The sequence below is a fragment of the Pinus tabuliformis genome, chromosome 3_1 (assembly GCF_031772625.1).
Source record: "Pinus tabuliformis cultivar Carrire ecotype Pingquan chromosome 3_1, CPIR1, whole genome shotgun sequence".
In the NCBI taxonomy this organism is placed as follows: Eukaryota; Viridiplantae; Streptophyta; class Pinopsida; order Pinales; family Pinaceae; genus Pinus; species Pinus tabuliformis.
In genome coordinates, this window is record NC_142301.1 from 225,175,464 (window position 1) to 225,196,474 (window position 21,011).

The following is a 21,011-nucleotide window of genomic DNA, read 5'->3' on the forward strand; positions in this document are numbered from 1 at the left end:
TCGGTTGCGGTGCTGCCCTCTTGCCTCTAATAATGTTGTCAAGCAAAAGGATCTAAAGTCTCTTAGTCTCGACCTAATCTAATTCAAGTAAGTTAGGCCCACACACCACTAAGCCATACAAAAATTGTGTGTTTGATGATGGAGTCCATCAACTCCAGTTTCAAAATAGAGCAGTGTCTATAACACTGTCTTTCTAGAGTTGCGAGGGATCCCTATCCATTATTAACCCAAGGTTGGAGATCCTACCTTTGCCCAATACGGGCCCCAAAATTGAACTCCTAAATGTGTAGGTTGTAATAATCTCAACCTCCTCTCCTCTAAAATCGAAATGAAAATCAAAGGCGGTATTCTTCAAGCAATTGAAGATCATTACCTTGGATTTATCAGGATTTAACATCAATTGTCTCTGCAAACCCTCACGGGCAGAGGTTAGAAGAACCACGTCATTGGCAAAAAAAAGCAATGAGATCAAGGCATGGTGGAGAAGACACACATCACTCCGTTTGATGTTTGATTTGCTCAGGGAAGAAAGATTCCAACCTATATCTATAGATCCCAAATAAGGTGGGCAAGAAAGGGCACCCCTACTTCACCCCAATAGTACAACTAATGATATTCAACAATTCACACATTGTGTGAAGGTCGTCGGAGACAACCTTGTAGGGATGAATAATAGAAGTAATGAGTCTTTAAGATACCAATGTCCCTAAGGCTCCAGAACAAGGCCTCTTTTGAAACTGAGCGAAAAGCTTGATGAAAGTCTACAAAGAAACAAAAAACATTTGAAAGGCGGTGCCTCACCTCCTCAATAATGGCTTGAGGTTGAGAATGTGATCCATAGTCTAATACCCAAGTCTTATCCCCCTTATTCCATAGTCTAATACCCAAGTCCTACCCCCCCTATTCCATAGTCTAATACCCAAGTCTTATCCCCCTTATTCCATAGTCTAATACCCAAGTCCTACCCCCCCTATTCCATAGTCTAATACCCAAGTCCTATTCTCCCTTATCATGTTCATGTTGTTAGTTTTTGTAGCATCAGACAAGTGTTCTAGTCCCAATTTGTGTCTAAGAGGCTAAGGAACACGAGATCTCCAAAACCCAAAAAAAGTTTCGCAAGATAAGCTTGTGAAACGCCTCAATTAAATTAATTGATGAATAATTAAAAATGTCAAAGTCTAACTTAGGAAAATTGATTAATTAATGGAAATTAATTGAGGATGGTCGAGAATGCTCTAGAGACTCATATGGATCGAGTCTAAGATGACCTTAGCCATTGATGAGGATCTAATCATGGTTGTTGAAGCTCCAACAAGAGATTGTAAGAGCATATCGATGGGATGAGGAGAGACACAAGTCGGGGAGAAACTATCCAGGCATTGTGAAATTCCTAGGGCATAGTGATTCAATGGGAGAAGAATTTGAGCTAGTGGAGGAGCATCAAGGATTGAGGGAGCAATAGAGCAAATTTCGGAGGAGATTCCAAACAATTTTCCAATGCCGAAGAGGCAAGCGAATTATTCTACAGAAAATCCATCCAGGCAATGCGACTAAGCCAGAAACACCAGTGCGAGTGTCAGGAGGAGGTTGATTCAGTGATTGAAGGTCGAGAGACCACCTGGAAGGTAGAGAGAGCCAATTCCAAAGGCATAGGGAGGCTAGACAACCCAGTTGGAGGCAGTTTCAGGGGCCATCCAGACCTGCAAAGGCCAGAAATGTGAGCAAGCCAGAAGAAGGCAAGTTGATTTGCAGAAGGGAGAAAATTTCTCCAACTAAGTTTGCTAGATTAGTTGCTGGAGGATTGTCACTGAGGCATCCAAACTCACTTCTTTACTACTATATAATAAAATAAACCCTCATTTGTTGCACCTGTTTTCCCTTCGAGGTTTTCCCGGGGACATTAGTCCACAATAACTGTGTTGATTATGTGCGTAAATTTCTCAGTTCCAGTTTAATTTTCTGGATCGTATTTATTTTGTTGTGAAGAATTAGTGTTTTTTCGATATTAATCAGAAAAATTAATAAACTGCTAATTAGTTAGAAGAATAAATTCTAGTGGTTGCAGTTCAAGGATTTTTCACATGGTATCAGAGCATGTTTGATCAAATCTGAAACTCAAAGGCAAGAAGGAGTGCGATTGTGCAGTTCCAGTCAAATCTGAAGCACTTTCTCTAGACCTGTAAAGGCCAAGCCAAGGGTTCGATTTGCAAAGGAGCAAAAAACCGATTTCCAGATCCAAGTGAAGGAAAAGTTCGATTTTGCTCCAAATCTGTGGCCACGAGCAATGATGTTATTGGGAAGTAATTTCGGTGAACAAATCAGTGATTTAGTAGAGCAAATCTATCAGATATGGGAGTGAAGATTTGCAGCAATTGCATATTTGCGTAGGGCAAGAAGAGAAAAGCAAACAGAGAAGAGGTTTTCAGGAGAAGATCTATGATTTCTAGTTGCAGGAGGCCATAGCAAACTTGCCAGTGCAGCGAGTGCAAGTTTCCCAATACAAGAGTTGCAGGAAGTGCGAGTGCCTGAGACTAAGTTACCAGAAAACGGATACGGGAACGGATACGGGTACGGGGTTTGAAACGGATACGGCAAATTTTCAAACAATCTGGATACGATACGGCAGGAAACGGCACACACACACACACACACATATATATATATTTTAAAAATAAGAATTTCATATTACCATTCATATTTCAGAATCTAGATTATCATCTATGATCTATCATGATTCATCATCATCAATTCAACATATGCCATAACCATTCAACATTGTCAACATCATTAACGATTATCGATAAAATTTGAATTGTGCCTCAAAGAAAAGCATAATATATTAATACATCCAAAAACAGTAAAACAGGGTTGATGAAACTTCAAGAAAATGGCAAGTAGTTAACTTTTTTTATATAACTTCAAGAACAGGTTTGAGGTTTCTCAATCGGAAACCAAGAGAGTGAATTTACTAACTTGGAAAGAACTTCATCGGGAACAAACACACGTTAATCAAAACTACATGATGGCATAGTATTATAAAAACATCTGCACCAGAACAAATCACTGATTCTCCAGACAGAAAAAGATTTGCTTATTGCCATTAAGGTCCAAAATGAATTATTATTTTTATTTATTCTACAAGACGTTGGAAAGAACTATAAATAGTTCAACCTACCTCACAAAATAAAATATTATTTTTATTTATTCTAACATATGTTGAGAGAATTATAAAAGTATCCTAAATGGGCGAAATAGATCAACAGAGCCTACACAAAACACAACATGAAGAAATTAGATGGACTTGGTGGCCACATCAATGCCCTTGATACTAGATAATGGGGATGGCCCCATCATGAGGTTGACCAAAACGCCATAATATGGACGGCTCTCTCTACAACGCTCAGGTCAACCGCATGGTTAAATCATCTCCTGTAAACCATATCTTCGTGGACCCGAAAACTGAACCTGTATTCGCGTCCTCAAAGACCAGAGTTCAACGAAAAGAGATGTAGCGTTGAAATACTTTTTGGCCCCTTCTAAGCTCGATGCATTAATTATATCAAAAAATCCCTTTAGCTGACCACCCATGAAATATCGAGCTCATAACTTGTTTTAACATGGTTCCGTCCAATTTATCGTACTTGGCCGTTGCATAAACGATGCCGATTGGCAAGGTGCTTAGCTGTAATGTGAAGGCGGCCCATTAAATTTTCCAGATTACCATTCATTCGGTTTAAGAAGCGAACCCTAATAAAAATTTTGATATACAATAATGGAATATGGCTGAGAGAAAAAATGGATGCGGTATTTGCGGACCTCAAACAGTTTTTTTTGCTGTAAAACGTTTAAAATTTTTCCAAATACGTTTTAGAATTTCAGAAAACGTTTTCAAATTTTTAAAACAGCACGTTTTTCTACAAAAACGCCATTTGAAAAAAATGTCCCGTGTCCAAAAGCAAAAAACAGCACCAAAACATTTTTCTGGCGTTTTTCCGGCGTTTCGTTCCCGAATCCGTATCTGAAACGGGAAAATGCCGTTTCGGGGGTTAGGGTAGCCGTTTCTGTAACTTAGGCCTGAGAAGGAATTCCAGAGGCAAGTGAAGCAGAACTGTGCATTCCAAAGAAGGGTGTGAGTAGCAGAAGGAAGGTCAAGCAGGGAGAAGTTTTAGTCTCCAGATTTCTTGAGTTTAGCAAAGATGGCCACAGTGGGTCTCAGGGATCAAGACAGGCTTGACAAAGCCTCTAACTTTGGCGTAAGGAATGCTAGAATGTCGTTCTTGTTAGATGAATATGGCCTGAAGGAGTATGCAGAAAATAAAGTTGCCATACCTACAGATGCTCAACCACAAGAAACGTACAAGAAAGAAATGGTCAAGGCTAAGAGGATGATCCTAGATGAGGTTCGGGATCATATCATTTTGCATGTTGCTACATTAAACACAGCAAAGGAAATGTGGGATGTCATAGTCAAGTTGAAAGGAGAATCCATCAGAAAATCAAAGAAGCTGAGGACAACCATAATGCAAAAAGGATAAGGCATTACACCTTACCTCACCAAGATACAAAATGTCATAGATGAACTTGCAGCAGTTGGGGAGAAACCATGAGATAGCAAGCTAGTCCGAACAACTCTCAACAGTTTCACCAAGGAGTGGCATACTTTTGTCAAAGTTATTTCTGGGCGAGATATGCTACTTGGATGGGATCGTTTGTAGAGCGATTTCAATCAGGAAGAGATGAGACTCAACCTTGTGAATGGTTATACCAACAGCAACAACAAGGGACGGAAGGAGGAGGATGAGAAAAACAAGCCCTTGCAGCCAAGGAAAAGGTGAAGAAGGGTCCCAGTCAAGGTCAAGGCTCGGGAGGAGGTGAGAGAAAGAAGAAAGATTTGTCGAAGATCAAGTGCTTCGGGTGTGGTCAGTATGGCCACTAAGTCACCTAGTGTCCTCAAAGGAAGAAGGACAAGAAGCAACAGGAGCAGACAATAGCTTCAGCAGATATTGATGAACTAACTGCCAAATTGGAGGAGTTTGCTCTGACAGTAGACAGATCTCTAGGGGGATGAGGAGCTTGATACATGGGCTGTCAAGCTAGGCAAGATCTAGATGTAGCAAAGAGATCATGTTGATTAGTTGCAACAGGATCATCACCTTTGCTATAGTGACCTATAGTATTCAGTAGCACGATTTAGTGTTAGCAGAACTAGTTGCAGTTAGATGCTCGATAGGCAATTGCAGAGCTAGTTGCAATAACAGTGTCAGCAAGGTGTAGTCAGACTTATAGTAGAAAAGCTAGTGTTAGTCAGGTGATCGAAAGACAATTTCAGAACTTGTTGCAGTGACACGAACAATGTGAATTGCCCAGTTGCAGTATGCAAGCGTACTTCCAACCAAAAGATTCCCAGCCAGTCCAGTTTCTAGTGCAGGACAGTGTGAGTTGCCAGGACAGAGTAGAGAGATATCCCATAGGAAAATCGAGGCTCAGAATAAGTCTAGTTTCAAAGGGAGCAACCCTATGGAAACTAGTACTTCAAGATCTGGGGAGATCAAACTCATTATTGCAGTATCTGCAATAGCAATACAAAGATAACAACAAAGCAGTAGCAGAAGTAGTATGAGTATATTAGAGTTTGTGCAGTAGCATGATGGACAGTATTCTCTTCACAGTAATTTCCAATGACAAGAAGATTGGTCAGCTTGGGAAGTGGAGGAGGTTGTTTAGATCTCAGTAGCACAAGACTGTGCAGGTGCAGAAGAGTAGTATTGGTGGAAAAAACACCTTTCTCGCTAAGAGGGAGCGTTAGTTTTTGTAGCATTGAACATGTGTTCTAGTCTCAATTTGTGTCTAAGAGGATAAGGAACACGAGATCTCCAAAACCTAGAAATGGTTTCGCGAGATAAGATCGTGAAACGCCTCAATTAAATTAATTGGTCAATAATTAAAAAATGCCTAAATCTAACTTAGGAAAATGGATTAATTAATGGGAATTAATTGAGGATGATCAAGAATGCTCTAGAGACTCAAACGAATCGAGTCTGAGATGATCTTAGTTGTTGATGAGGATCTAATCATGGTTGTTGAATGTCCAATGAGAGATTATGAGAGCAGATCAATGGGATGAGGAGAGACACAAGTTAGGGAGCAACCATCCAGGCAGTGTGAATTTCCCAAAGCATAGTGATTCAGTGAGAGAAGAATTTGAGCCAATGGAGGAGCATCAGTGATTGAGGAAGCAGTTGAGCAAATTCAGAAGGAGATTCCCAATAGTTTCCAATGTCGGAGAGGCAGGAGAAGGGAGGTTGAATTACTCTGCAGAAAAGGCGTCCAGGTAGTGCAAGCGAGCTAGAAACCCCAGTGCAAGTGCCAGGAAGAGGTTGATTTAGTTGTTTAAGGCCGGGAGACCACCCGGAAGGCAAAGCAAGTCAATTCCAAAGGCAAAGGGAGCCTAGATGACCCAGTTGGAGTCAATTTCAAGGGTTGTCCAAACCTGTGCAGGCCAGCAGTGTGAGCACGTCAGAAGAAGGCTAGTTAATTTGCAAAAGGGTAAAAATTTCTCCAAATAATTTTGCCAAATTATTTACCGAATCACCTCAAAAAATCAAGCTAGATCAAGGCAATGCCCATGTAAATAGGTGCAAATGCAAATTGGGTTGGGGGCTGAGGCAGGTAAGGAAAGACGAGAGAAGATGGTAGCTAGAGGGGTTATGGTCAAGAGAGAGAAAATGGAAGCTGCATGAGTGTAAGGAGCGAGGAGAGATGTTAGAAGAGGGAGGGTCGAAGGATGAATGAGGAGGCTAAAGTAGGGTTGTGGGGGAGGCATCATACAAGGGGCAAGGGAATGAAGGGCACATGGCAAAGGAGAGAAGGGAGAATGGGATAGCGATGCAAGCAATAGAGGAGAATGGACTAGCAACATAAAGTAAGGGAGGATGACCAAAGCATGCAAGTTCATAGGTGACTTCATAGACAAGGATGTGATTAGGTCAACAAGAGGAAGACCCAAGCAAGAATGTGAGCAAAGAGGAGGATGAGAAATGCGTCATAAGCTCACATTCAAGATAGAGAAAAACTACAATGATTCACATGCATTAATGACTCACCGATATATTAATGGAGAGGTGTTATTATTAGAGTTATATTAAAAGGGGTCTCCCCAGTACTTGCAATAATCCAAACTATTATCAATCAAACATATTACTTTCAAGGGTATTCTTTTCATAAAGATGCTTTCCTCCATATTTTAAGAATTGTAGTGCACTCCAACCCTAGGTGTACATTTATCCCCAAGCCTCATTATTTATTTTGTTGTTATTTCTTTTTCTTTTTAAACCATGGTGAATTGGTAGCTCGTTAGAGTATTCTTAACAAGTCCAGGGATCAAACCTTTTGACTACCACTACAACACCAAGAGTATGTCCAACAGCCCACATGTCAAATATACCAGTAGCTTATGACTTAGAAAGAGTCAAGACATCTCGACCCCACCGAAGTGGACATAATGTACATATTGTATTTGTTAGTCCTTGCGTTCTTAGGCCATACATGGCTCTAGATGTTAACAAAGGTCATTTTGTATTGTGAAACCCATTTTCATTATATGAGTGATTTAAATATAAATAATAATAGGACTTAAGGTATCTTTGGGACAAAGTTTTATCAAAGGGGCGCCAGTACGTTCTATACATATACACAACATAACATGTACATAAGTTATTTTGTTTGCAAGCTTAATAATTATCCATCACTTGGATCATAATTGTGGATTACTCATGTTAATGACTTTATCACTAAGTTACTAAAGATGTGTTAGTTACATGCATTAATGACTAACCACTATATTAGTGAACAAATATTATTATGAAATTTGTATTACAAGGAGTGTCCCCTTATTTCAATAATCCAAACCTATTATCAATCAAACATACCATTCATGGAGATGTCTTCCTACATCTTTTAGAAACCTTGGGTGTGCAAGTGTTCTTCATTTTCTTTTTATTTATCTTGTTGTCAATACGTGTATACAATTGTGTCCAATTTAGTTAGAAGGACATTACAATATCTTAGTCCCATATACCATGCTACAAATTCCTTGTTATTATTATTATTATTCCTTCATGCCTACTTGCACCATCATCAACACTTGATACACTAGTAATATAGCACTCTTTGATGTTGCAACCTCTTTGTTGTCATCTCTACTAATAGAATCTCTTCATTGTATCCACTCTACACACTCACCCATTGATTGTGTTCCACATATTCCCTACTCTGGCATAATATCCTTTCTTCAGTTGGAACAATTCTTCTATGTTTTCAAAGACATTTACAACAACACCTCTAAGCATACTTATCACTAAACCATCATCACTAACTACCCAGTACTGCCTCAAGCTAGAGTACCCTCATGTCACGTCTTTACTTCTCGAACACATTGTATAGACACAAACTCCTTAGCTATCATCCTCAAACATTGCAACCTTCATAATGTTCATAAACCTTCAAATCTGCACAAAACTACAAACAGTCTTCATCTCATCTTGTTCAAGGACATACTCAACTTCTTTCTTTTGGTCCTCCTAATCAAATTCAACCAATCAACACAAAACATATTCAAGGAATCAAAATCTCCCACATACAACATCTTCTGCAAATCCACTTGTATATTTTACGTTGTAAGTTCCTTCCCCATTTCTTCTAGCATGCATGCAACCCATGCTCGCACTTGACTTACAATGCAACAATCTAGGAATGTTGATTTATGTAGCTTGGGAGGTACTCCCACACCTTAGGGAACTGGGTATGGGAGAAGTTGACCCACAATGGGCTTTGTGGGCAGTGTACCCAAGCAATGGATTTTGTACCCCAAGTTGTGCGCACGAAACCAAGTGGTGAGATTGATGGTTTGATCATTGAGAGCATGTAGGGTATCTTGAAGGACTAAGGGCACCAAAGGCTTCAATGATGTGGCTGGCATTGGTTGAATGAAAAAAAAAAATTGTCTTATATTTTTATTGTGTTTAAAACTTTAAAGTTTAAACAAATTGTTTAGGTCAACTTGGCACATGTGGTGTGACCCTTGGTGGCCAATAAAACCCATCAAGAACACTATAAAAGAAAGGCAAAGTTAAGCTCATTCTCATTCATCCAAGGGTAATTCAATGAAGAGAAAGAACAAGTCTAAGGTAGTTGTAGCCTTGAGGAGTCTAACCAAGTTGGAGAGAAGAGTTTTGTATCTTTTCTTGTGATTTAGTCTAGGACATGACGAGAGTTGTTGGCCAAGTTCATTTTTGAGGTTCTAAGGATGTGAATGGTGCTTCATCTCTGTGACAGGCCAAAGTTTGATTATGGGCATAACGCAGGCCAAAACCCTCATTTATGTGCACAGGATATATTGTATGGTGTTGGAATGAAGGTTGAATCCCTCTAATCTATGTGCAGAAGGCTGGATAGCCCAATGATGAGACAAACGCAAGTTTTGGGAGCATTTGAGACCAAGTTTAGGGCACCTCTAAGGCAATCGCAAGAGCCTTAAAGAGGGTCAAAAATCTCAAGTCCTCTGCCACAAAACCGTGACCTTAAAAGAATAAAGATAGCATCAATTTAATGAATGTTGACTTGTTTCTTTGTGTTGATGATTGCAAGGGATGGAAGTATTGTTTAGGGTTTGTTCAAAAGAGTGTTTGAACAACAGTTTTGTGATGCCCAAGTACTGTCAACAAAAAGCGGGCTTGTGGCAGTTAAGAGAGCAATTTAGGATACCCTCAGGAAAGTGACAAAGGAGCTGCCTTGTCACTGTGTGAGGGTAGTTTTGTCGAACGTGTACTTTGTTGAAGGAAAGATTGGTGATCATAGTTGTTGATACCAAGCCCTAGTCATTCTTGTATTAGGGTTGATTGTAAGGGTCATGATCCCTGGTATGGGAGCCATACGTTTGTTGTATTAATATTTGTAATATAACAAGTTTTGGGTTAAAAAGTGCTTGTGCACAAAGTTGATTCACTATTATATGTTTTCTGTTGTGCAAAGTACTTGTATTGTGGCATTTGAGTGTGTTTGTGATCGTGATCTTAGACATAAACACAATTCTTAAGTGCCATGGTAAAATCAACATGGTATCAAAGCTACTTTGAAGGGTCAGTGGATCAAAGTGTGCATAGTGTACAACTCAAGAGGGAGTCAGTTCCATTGTTATTGAAGCACTAATACCAATGGCAAAGTTGTTGGTTGGTCTACCATATGAGGACAAGTTGGATGGGTCGCCCAACTATAGTCCTTGGAAGGAAAGGATAAAGTTAGTCTTGATAGTGAACAAGGTTTGACAGTTTGTTGACAAGGAGATCAAGAAACCAACTGACTCTAAGGAATTGGAAGTGTATGAGGAGTTGGATACGAAGGCAAAGTTGATCATCCTAGTTGGTGTCAAAGACCACTTGATACCTCTTATGTCTGAGAAGAACATTGCCCATGAGATGTGGAAAGCTCTTTAGGATATGTTCCAGAGTAAGAACGAAAACTAATTGTTGGTACCGAGAGATAAGTTGAAGAGCACCAAGATGTCAGATGGTGAAGGTGTGGCTTTGTATCTGACAAGACTTTCTCAAGTTCGAGATGAGCTTGCTGCCATTGGGCAAAATTGTTTCAGGTTTTGAGCTAAGGACTACTTTGAAAGGGTTTACCGAGGAATGGAAACCCTTCATCAAAGGGATTGTGGCTCATGAAAAGTTGTCAAATTGGAACAAGTTGTGGGATGACTTCATTCAAGAAGAATTGCGAGACAAGAACCTTCATAAGAAGAAGAAGAAGACTTATGATGATAATGTGGCTCTTGAAGGGGAAATGAAGAGCAAGGCAAATGACTTGAGTAACCTGAAGTGTTATACTTGTGGCGAATATGGTCATTATTCAAGCAAGTGTCCGTGAAAGAAGAAGGGAGACAATGAGAAGAAGAAGGGCAAGGAGATAGTTGGTGCTGCTACATCCTCTGAGCTGGATGACCTCTCGAGAAGGTTGGAGGACAAGGATTTTTCTCTAGTTTCTCATTTCGCCAAGGGTGCCATCGATGAGACTGCATGGTACGTGGATAGTGGAGTGTCGAAGCATATGACAAGTTTGCGTAAAGTGTTTGAGACTCTAACTGAATGGGACTCGAAGTTGCACATGGTGGTTGGTGACAAGATTCAAAAGGCAACCAGAGGATCTGGTGTTATGCCATTCAAGATGGAGTCATGTCAGTTGTTGAAAGTTCAAGATGTATTGTGGGTAACAGAGCTCAACTACAACAAGTTGTATATCTAAGTAATCGAGGCGAAGGGTTTGAGATGATTTTCCGGAATGGAAAAGCTAAACTCAAGCCCAAAGGCTCTAATTCTGTTGGAGTTGTTATTGGAGTTTGAGAGCATGGTTTATATCGACTGATGGGCAAACATATAGATCATGGGCAGAAGTAGGTTCCAGAGACTCAAAGGGAGTTGAGTTCGGGTGGGAGTATGCAGGTTCAAAGTGAGAATCCGCAACCCAAGAAGAGCGCATGGTCAGTGGGGAGTAAGGGGACTTCTACAGCTGGCAAGAAGGAATTGTGGGATAGCATGAAGGCCTATCAGGAAAGGAACAAGCAACAATAAGCTTTTGGTGGTAAAGACACTATCAAGACGAGCGTGGTTCATTCTTTAAGGTATGTTGCAATGGTGAACGCCAAAGATTAGGCTAGTGTCACTAATGATGATAACGAGATGCTTCCAAGTGGTGGAAGTACCTCCCTAGCTAAGAGGGAGTGTTGATTTGTGTAGCCTGGGAGATACTCCCACACCCTAGGGTACTAGGTTTGGGAGAAGTTGACCCACAATGAGCTTTGTGGGCAGTGTACCCAAGAAATGGGTTTTGTACCCAAAGTTGTGGGCACGAAACCAAGTGGAGAAATTGATGGTTTGATCATTAAGACCATGTGGGGCACCCTTGAAGCCTTGAAGGACTAAGGGGCATAGAAGGCAATGGTGTGGCGTTTGTTGAATGAAACAAATTTTTGTCTTATGTTTTTATGGTGTTTAAACAGATTGTTTAGGTCGGCTTGACACATGTGGTGTGAACCTTGGTGGCCAATAAAACCCATTAAAAACACTATAAAAGGGAGGCAAAGTTAAGCTCTTTCTCGTCCATCCAAGTGAAATTCAATCAAGAGAAAGAACAAATCTGAGGTAACCACAATCTTAAGGAGCCTAACCGAGTTGGAGAGGACAAGTTTTGTATCTTTTCTTGTGATCTAGTATTTTGTATCCTTTCTTGTGATCTAGTCTAGGATGTGAAGGGAGTTGTTGGCCAAGTTCATTCTGAGTTTCTGAGCATGTGAATGGTGCTTCATCTCTGTGACATGCTGAAGTTTAATTATGGGCATAAGGCAGGGCCAAAACCCTAATTTTGTGAACTAGATATATTGTATGGTGTTGGAATTAGGGTTGAATCCCTCTAGTCTATGCACAAAAGATTGGACAACCCAATGATGAGATGAACACAAGATTTGGGAACCTTCGAGGTTGAGTTGAGGGAACCTCTGAGGCAACGACAAGAGCCCTAAAGAGGGTCAAAAATCTCAGGCCCTTTGCCACAAAACCATGAACTTAAAAGGATGAAGATCGCATCAATTTAAGGTACGTTGACATATTTCTTTGTGTTGATGATTGGAAGGGATGGAAGTATTGTTTAGGGTCTGTTCATAAGTGTGTTTGAACAACAGTTTTGTGATGCCCTAGTACTGTCAACAAGGAGCAGGCTTGTGATAGTTAAGAGAGCAATTTTGGATGCCCTAAAGAGAGTGAAAAACGAGCTGACTTGTCACTGTATGAGGGCAGTTTTGTGGAACCCTAAGTATTGTCTTCTTTGAGCAACGAAGAAACAATAAGAGGGCAACAGTAAAGACCCTATGTGTTGGTGTCTTTGAAGAGCAAAGGACAGCTAGAGGGTAGACATATTGAAGACCTTATGACAGTGACCTTTTGGAGCAGTAAAAGAGATTGTGTGAAGGTAGCCTATGCTCAGTCATCTTGGAGCAGCCAAGAGTGATTCATAGAGGTGTATTGATAGCTACATATACAAGTATTTCTAAGGTTGCAGAAGACTTGTGTGCAACAGAAGAGGCGGCAAAGTACCTAGCAAATGTTTTCAAGGTATGTGGACTCAAAGGACTATAGTGTGCACCTTCAACAAGTAAGTCAAGTATACATTGTTCTGGGAAAGATTAGTGATCATAGTTGTTGATACCAAGCCCTAGTCATTCTTGTATCAAGGTTGATTGTAAGGGCCATGATCCCTGGTACGGGAGCCCTACGTTTGTTGTATTAAGATTTGTAATATAACACGTTTTGGGTTAAAAAGTGTCTTGTGCGTTGATTTGATTCACTGTTGTATGTTTTCTGTTGAGAAAAGTACTTGTGTTGTGGCATTTGAGTGTGTTTGGGATCGTGATCTTAGACATGAACCTAATTCTTAAGTGTCTTGGATAAATTAACAAGGAACACTATATAGCTAACATTATTTTCATGTTGCTACTCACACCATCTTACATTTCGTATATTTTCTCTTCATGTGTATTCCTTATGCTCCTCATCAACATGGGGATACCCTTTGTTAATTTATTTTCATCCAAATAATCATTTCTTCAACTCCTACCATTCCTTCTCCCTTAATAACCTATTGTCATCTAGTCAGCTTCTCCTCAACTCTAAGGCAAGTTGATGTGCCCCTTTCCTATACATCCTCACTCTCGCAAGCCATCTTCTTTCACTTTCCTCTCCATCGAGCCCCCTCCAAGGCTTACAAGCCTATAAATAATTTGTGTACCTCCTTTCTAATCTCATCCTCATCGCAGCAAGTTTTGCTTCTAGTGTTGCACATATCACAATATTATTTAACTCAACAATTGTTAATGGAAAATTGAAATATAAGTCATTGTCTTTCCTTGGAAATTTGAATCCTTTCCATTTATTTGTTGTAGTTGTTTAGTGGGCAAACTATGGTAGAAGAGTTCTAGAGTTGCAAAAATTTGCCATTCGAGTGTTGACTCAAACTTGCATCTCTTCGGTGTGTGAGCGCAATTGGAGTGTCTTTGAAAATACACACTCCAAGAAGCACAACAGGTTCGAAATTTGCAAATTTAAATTTATTTATTTTAAGTTTATTAATTTAATTTATGGTAAATGCCTGTGGGACATCATCTAAATTTTGGATTCCTCTAGTGATTAATCACAAAATGCCCCTCATGCAGGTTAGATGTCCACCACCTCAATGACATGGTATATCTCTACTACAATCTCAAGTTATGGCCCAGGTAGATAAAGAAAGTCCCTAATACAGATTCCATTTTATTGGAGGCACTTGACACCACAAGTCCGTAGAGGGTGGAGACCGAGAAGCCTATCATGGAGGCGACAACTAAGTGGTTGGAGCACGAGGATGAGGAGGAGGATGCTCCACTTGTAGAGACAAATTTGGAGCATGGGGGGAATATTGAAAATGTGCCACAACCAATGCTACCACGACCACCTCCACAGAGACTGCCAATTAGGGGAAGAGGTGAAAGACATCCCACTTCATCTTCCACATTTTCCCCAAGAGTTTCACCTTCCACTTCAAGCTCAGGCTCAACACGACCACCTAATGATTCTAGAGGAAGAATGACACTGATGACCTTTGCTCGTAAAAGGGGTTGAGGGAATTGTTGAAACTTGATATTTTAGTGCATCATGATAAGCCTTATAGGATTGTAGCATCTAGATGCCTCATGATGATCATCTTGTAAAAATTTCTCATTTCCCACACCGGTTTTCAGTTTCACCTTATTTCTCCAAAATAGTTAAATGACCTTTCCCATATCCATACATTTAACAACTAAAAAATAAATTTTGTTGAAAACACAAATTCTGGAAATTTTACAAAATGCTGGAAAATGCAGAAATATAAAAAATCAGCACATATAAACAGCCATTCAACACATTTAAACACAGTGATTTTTTGTCAAGGTGACCCTGGAAAAACCCCTACAACTCTTGGAGAAAACCAGTTCGAGAGCTCCTTATTTCTGAAAAATGCTCTTTACAGTGAGAAATATTCAGCAAAAATCAGCAAGTAAACTTTTACAACTTATCTCGTTTTCTGTGCCTCACAGCCAACTGGAAAAACTTACAAACAGCAAAATCTGAACAGCAATAAATGTTGTACATCCTCCTCGATTTCTGTGCCAATTTTCAGCCCTAAATTCTGCTGTACGACCTGCCTAGAAAATCGTGTAAGCTGTCATAAATTCTGTTGTACGATTTCTTTGATTTCTGTGCCTAAAACTGTTGTACGGCCTCCTTGAAAATCTGTTGTACGACCTCCTTGAAAATCATGCCCAAAAATCTGCCTTTCACTGTATGCTAACTCAGCTATACGGCCTTGCTAGAATGTTGCCTTGGAATGTGTGCCAAGTTGCTGCTTCCTTCTCCTCTCTGTCCAGAAATCTCTCTTGCTGTCTTGCTCTCCTTCTCCCAATCTGCTCATGAAAGAATGAATGATATTTTCCTCCTTTTCCTCCTTTAATCTAACCCTAAGTGACTTTTGGGTGATCCCTAAATCCAATGGCTAAAATAGATTGAGATCTAGGGTTGAGATTAAAGGCTCATTTAAATCTCACTTTCTATTTTTTAATTCACCCCACTTTAATAAAGACCCATTTAGTCATTTATTTCCAAAGTCACTTTTCCTTTATAATTTTACATTGACTTTATTAAAGTCACTTTAAAATTAGACTTTAGTAACTTTATCACTTAAAATCACTTTTAAATTAGATTTGACTTTATAAAAATTATAAAGTCACTTTAGGAGAAAAATTAAATTCTTTTGGACACTTTTCCCTAGGCCAAAGATCAAAGCCTTAGGGAACCACCTGTCCTCCGGTACCAAATTTCAGCACATCTCATGAGATACACCATTTTGTTTTGATGAGATTTTCTTTTATCTTATTAAGACTTCTTGTTAAATTACGGTATGTTCTATGCTTAAAGCAATTTACTTATTTTCTTTAATATTATTCACAGATTAGCAATCACATATGCATAAAGTAAAGTGCAGATAGAACATTAAACGATCAACAAAAAACAAGCCAAGACAAGAGACACAAGATGTGGCGGCTAGCCAGGGACAAACCCCAATATGGGGAAACCCTTTGATCAAATCTTCTTTTATCTTCAATAGTTCAGCAGAGAGAAATAGTACAAAATTTGATTTCTGAAATTTTATATCAGCAGCAGCAAACCCTAGATCAGCAAAGTCAAACTTAGTCAAATGAGTGGAAATTGACCGCCAATATGCTTGGTCAATTTCCAGTCAAATTGCCCTTGAACAGCCTGAAGAAGCAACGCTAGAACAGCCCCAAAAATTCATTCAGTGCAGATTTCTGAAGTTGACTACAGCCCTAAACTAGGACAGTCAATACCGGTCAAACCTGAGGTCAGATCACCTCAAATTTTGTGCCAAAAATTGCGGCCTGCCAAGGAGAGGCAACCACATTGGAAGGTCAATGCTGGTCAAAGATGACTTGTTATTCTGTTTCTGTGTCCTTTTGGCCCTAGGACGTCTTCCTTTCAGCCACACATGTGAGAAAGAGAGAGAGACTCTTTTTGCGCAGGAGAGAGAGAGAGCGATGTGTGTGATGATCAAGTGCCCAAATGAGGAGAATGCTCCTTGTATTTATATGCAAAACGTTGAGGTTGAACAAATGTGACTGTTGGGCTTCTGGGCCTACATAAGTTGCTGGTCGACTTTGACAATTTTTCCATAATCAAAATAAATTCATATCTCCATAAATACTTATCGGAATCGGATGATCTTTAGATCAATCCTACACCTCTCAATGAGAGGAATCTAAGAAAAATATCGATAGTCACAAATAAGGTGATCCACATGGAGTTTGGCCCTAGTTGCCAATTTTAACACTCGTGACTCAAGAGAGTCAACACAGATATCATATTCAAGGTCGATGTTTGATGTACCACTTGACATCTTATACATTTTATATAGTAGTTTTATCTTCATATTTATCTGACAATGTGTTTGTTTGATGTTTATGTTGCTTTAGAAGTTCAAAAATTTGAAAAAAAATTGATTATTTTCTCAAGTTTCACAATAATTTTCGAAATTTCCCCAATATTGCCAATAATTAAAATTTTGTAACCCCAGCGATAAATTGTCGATAACTATAAATGTAACATTGCTTCTACCTCCTCTAACTTGCAGGCTTCCTTTTTGTGCCATATTGCCTTCTTAAAAATATCCTTGCTCAACTGTCTTTTGCACGTCTTCAACAAAATCCTACCCAATTCCCTACTCGAGTTATAACTTCCCCTAACAACTCCATCCAACAAAGCCCTTTCAAGTTCTCCTCAAGCATGTTCTCAAAATTGGCTCTCCCTATCTCAAAATGCACAACAATAAACCATGGTAGCAAAAAAATCAAGTATAACATAACACAACTCTTTATTATTGAAAATAAAGAAAGGTCAAAACCAAGACAAAGTTACATTGTTTGTTACATCACAAAATACTATATGTCATTCACTAGTACACCGATTATTCCTCATCCAGTCCACTCTCGCAAGCTTCATGCTTCGAATCCTTTCAACTTCTACTCTTGTTCTAATGTTGATCTCAATCCCCACAATCCCCAAAAACTCTCTAAACTTCTGATTATACTTGAACCTGAGATCTTTTCTCCTACCTCCTCCTTTATCAAGAGATCCATCTCTCTATTTAAGATCCTTTAGTGATCCCCTCCTCGTCTGTTTGGATTACACTCCCCACTTGAGCTATCCCAATCTGCCCATTTTTTCACCTACTTAAAGGTGTTCACAAATGAATTTGTATATGGTGTACACCTTTTATAAGCCATGGGCCTCCTGGAAATCCATTGATTGAAGTTAAACATCTCAACTGGGAAACAATCATCACTTGATCATAGTTGGCAATGTCAATTTGGTCCACATCATCACTAGCTAATCATAGTTGAGCATGTGAATTAAGTCCACATCATCAATGACAACCTGCTATATTTATGCCTAGGTCTCTACAATGTGGCCTGTTTGCCCTTTGTTAAATGCTAGGAACTATGATTGGATCCACAAACTCGAAAACTAAAATGGATATTTTCTTTGGGTGATGCAAAATGGCCCATAATCATAAACACTAGTACGAACTTGTTCCCTGTCCCCACAGTCTCAATCCCTAAAACTTGGCATAATAGAGGAAATTATACAATTCATGAAGTATTTAAACTACAATCCCCATATCTGCAGTAATATGCATGTAATAGCGGATGTTTGTGTCACAATAGTTGTACAAATTATCATGTAGAGTTTATACATGATGATTATAAATCACCATTCACTATATTTCCATTTTGGTTTTCAAGTTCAACAATTCTCTAATTGGATGCTGCAACGTGTTTAGTGGTAATTACTTCATCATATCTTCTATTTTTTTATAAATTTGTTAAGTACAAATCTGTGTTTACAGTTTTTTGTGAGTTAGATGAGGTGACATCCCCTAGAGATTGAGGTTGTCTCTCCAGTCATCTGCTTCAAGTTAATACTTCACCATTAGCATGATTCTACACATGAACAAATTGCAATGCATTTGTTACTAGCTGAAAGTAATGCAGTCAACTAAATGTTATGGTTGCTATAAGAAGCATGATTGAATTTGAAAAGACAGAATAATGTGATCCTGAGTGCAACCCAAATAACTCAAACAGTAATGCCATAAACACTTAGGCAAAACTTGTACACTGTACGCTGCCCAACCCCTGGTGTCCTCAAAACTTGGCATAACAGGTAAAGTTATAAAATCCGTGTCGTATTTAAAAGTTAAGAAATATCATAGACTATTAGAACACAAAGCTGAATCTTTGCAACTAGCACAATTCTAATACATTATATTGTTGCAATGCATTGTTTCCATCTCCAAGTGATACAGTAAGATGATTCTTACAAATTAAAACATGCTTAAAAAGGTGTAACGAGTGCAAATAACTCAGAAGATGTAAAACTTATATAGTTATAGATTCTTTCTTATATCTGTTAAAACAATTCATGAAGAAATCCAAACTCAGTCAAAGTCGTAAAACTCATCAAAAAGTTCAGAAAGCCAACACTTGTAATATATTTGTTTAAAAAAAATAAAAAATAAAACTCTTCAAGGGAAAAAGGTTTAATAAAACCCACCAAGTCCTCGTCCATAGGCTTACTGCAAAACAGAAACAACATTTTTTATTAGAAATTTAATGAACTCATATCCATAAAACACACTTCAAATACAGCTAGTACCTACTATATAACCAGAGAAACTGAGAAAGCATTTTAAAGTGAACTACAACAAACCTATTACGAGTTTAGCCCATGAAAAAGCATTTTTTTCCAAAAGAATATTAAAAAAACTTTGATTTGTTCTTTTGTAACCAGTTTTTTTAAAACAGTGAGAAAGAAATTTCAAAGTCACGTCTAGGTACAAGATCAGTAAAATCCTTTAAAGCACACATAACCAACTAAAAGCAACTCTTCTCAATGTTAACACCCTTCTCAAAGTAGTGAAGATACTAAAATCAAATGAAGCTGAAATTCTTGGTGAAAATTCAAAGTAATCCAATTTTTTCCTGAAAAACAACAAATGAGACCTGCTGAGCAAAAAGAAAACCTTAATATAGCGTGAACAATTACACTTATTCTTTCTTAGAAATTAATCATTCATTTTTCGTTGAACATTTCTAACAACACATACATCTAGGAACATAAAAAATCATGTAATGATACAAGACTACACTAGGTGTCCCAATTAGTGATTTGGCTCTGCCCATCATCTGATCGTTTTGCAATTGCTGCTGATAAAGATGAAGTTGTTGGGAACCTAGCTGCAGGGAAGCTTCCCACCCCCAACTCATGTTCACACTCCCAAAGCTTGTTTCAAAGGGGGTGCACTCCCAGAACAATTGTCTATTTGCAATCCTCAAACAATTCCCGGCAATTCTGGAACGAATTTTATTGCTACTAGACCATGGGAGAAGAAATTATAAATTGCTCATGGAAAAAGGCTTAAGAAAGCTTAGCAGATAGCAGAATTAATTTTCTTTTTCAGTTTAGAATCTAGATTGTAGAGCTTGGAATCATTTGCCTTTATTATGATCTGTTTTCTAAACATTGCATGATAGTTGAAGTATGAACTATAAACTGCATATTAAACTCTTTGGTCATGTTGCCTTGTTTTGTAACATGGTTGATGTTATCTGTTACAGTTTGATGATGACAAATGTTATATGTTTAAACTTGAAGGTTGATATTATGCTTGATCATTTGATGACAACGCTATAAGTTCTAACTGCTAGATGGTTGATGTTATTTTTGTTCTAAACTGTTGGTGCTTTAAAAATTATCATTAATCTACTATAAAAATCTATGTTTTCATATTCCTGCAATTAATTTGCCATTCTACATGATTTTTTTGAATATATATCAACATTACATGGGGATGCATCCCACAAAGTCAGGGGTGTGCTGCCCTCGCTTCTAACGCCCATGGGATGAGGGGCATCTAGTGAAATGCCTCCTACCCACTTTTTGTGAAACTCCACAAAATACACCCCAAAATATTTAGTCGAGTTGTGGGATGCATCCAACACACCCTGAACCAGGAACCAATCAGAATCAGACAAGAACTGGTAAAAAAAACCCCGTGAACCAAAAACACATAAAATATTCAAATTTTAAAGAAAAAAAAATATATTCATGTGCATCCATATACACACAAATAAGCAGATTTTGTAATTTATAGAGCATGCAAGGGTGCACATAACCAAAATAACACCGAGTGCAATACATCTCTGAACCGAAAATACATCAAAAAACAGGCCCTAGATGGCCTCTAGCATCCAAAGAAAAATTATGCTACAACAAATACCTACATATCATCAAAATCTTTTCCTATATTGGTATCTT

The 21,011-nt window shown here is 38.7% G+C and overlaps 1 protein-coding gene across 1 annotated transcript in view; it reads right to left on the reverse strand.

Moving 5' to 3' along the window:
* LOC149186609 (uncharacterized) overlaps positions 1-21,011 on the reverse strand; it is a 66,427-nt gene that overhangs the window by 32,730 nt on the left and 12,686 nt on the right. Inside the window, exon 2 of the mRNA XM_089411069.1 lies at positions 19,248-19,269. Coding sequence (XP_089267195.1) covers positions 19,248-19,269 — 22 coding nt within the window. The remainder of the gene's footprint in view (positions 1-19,247; positions 19,270-21,011) is intronic.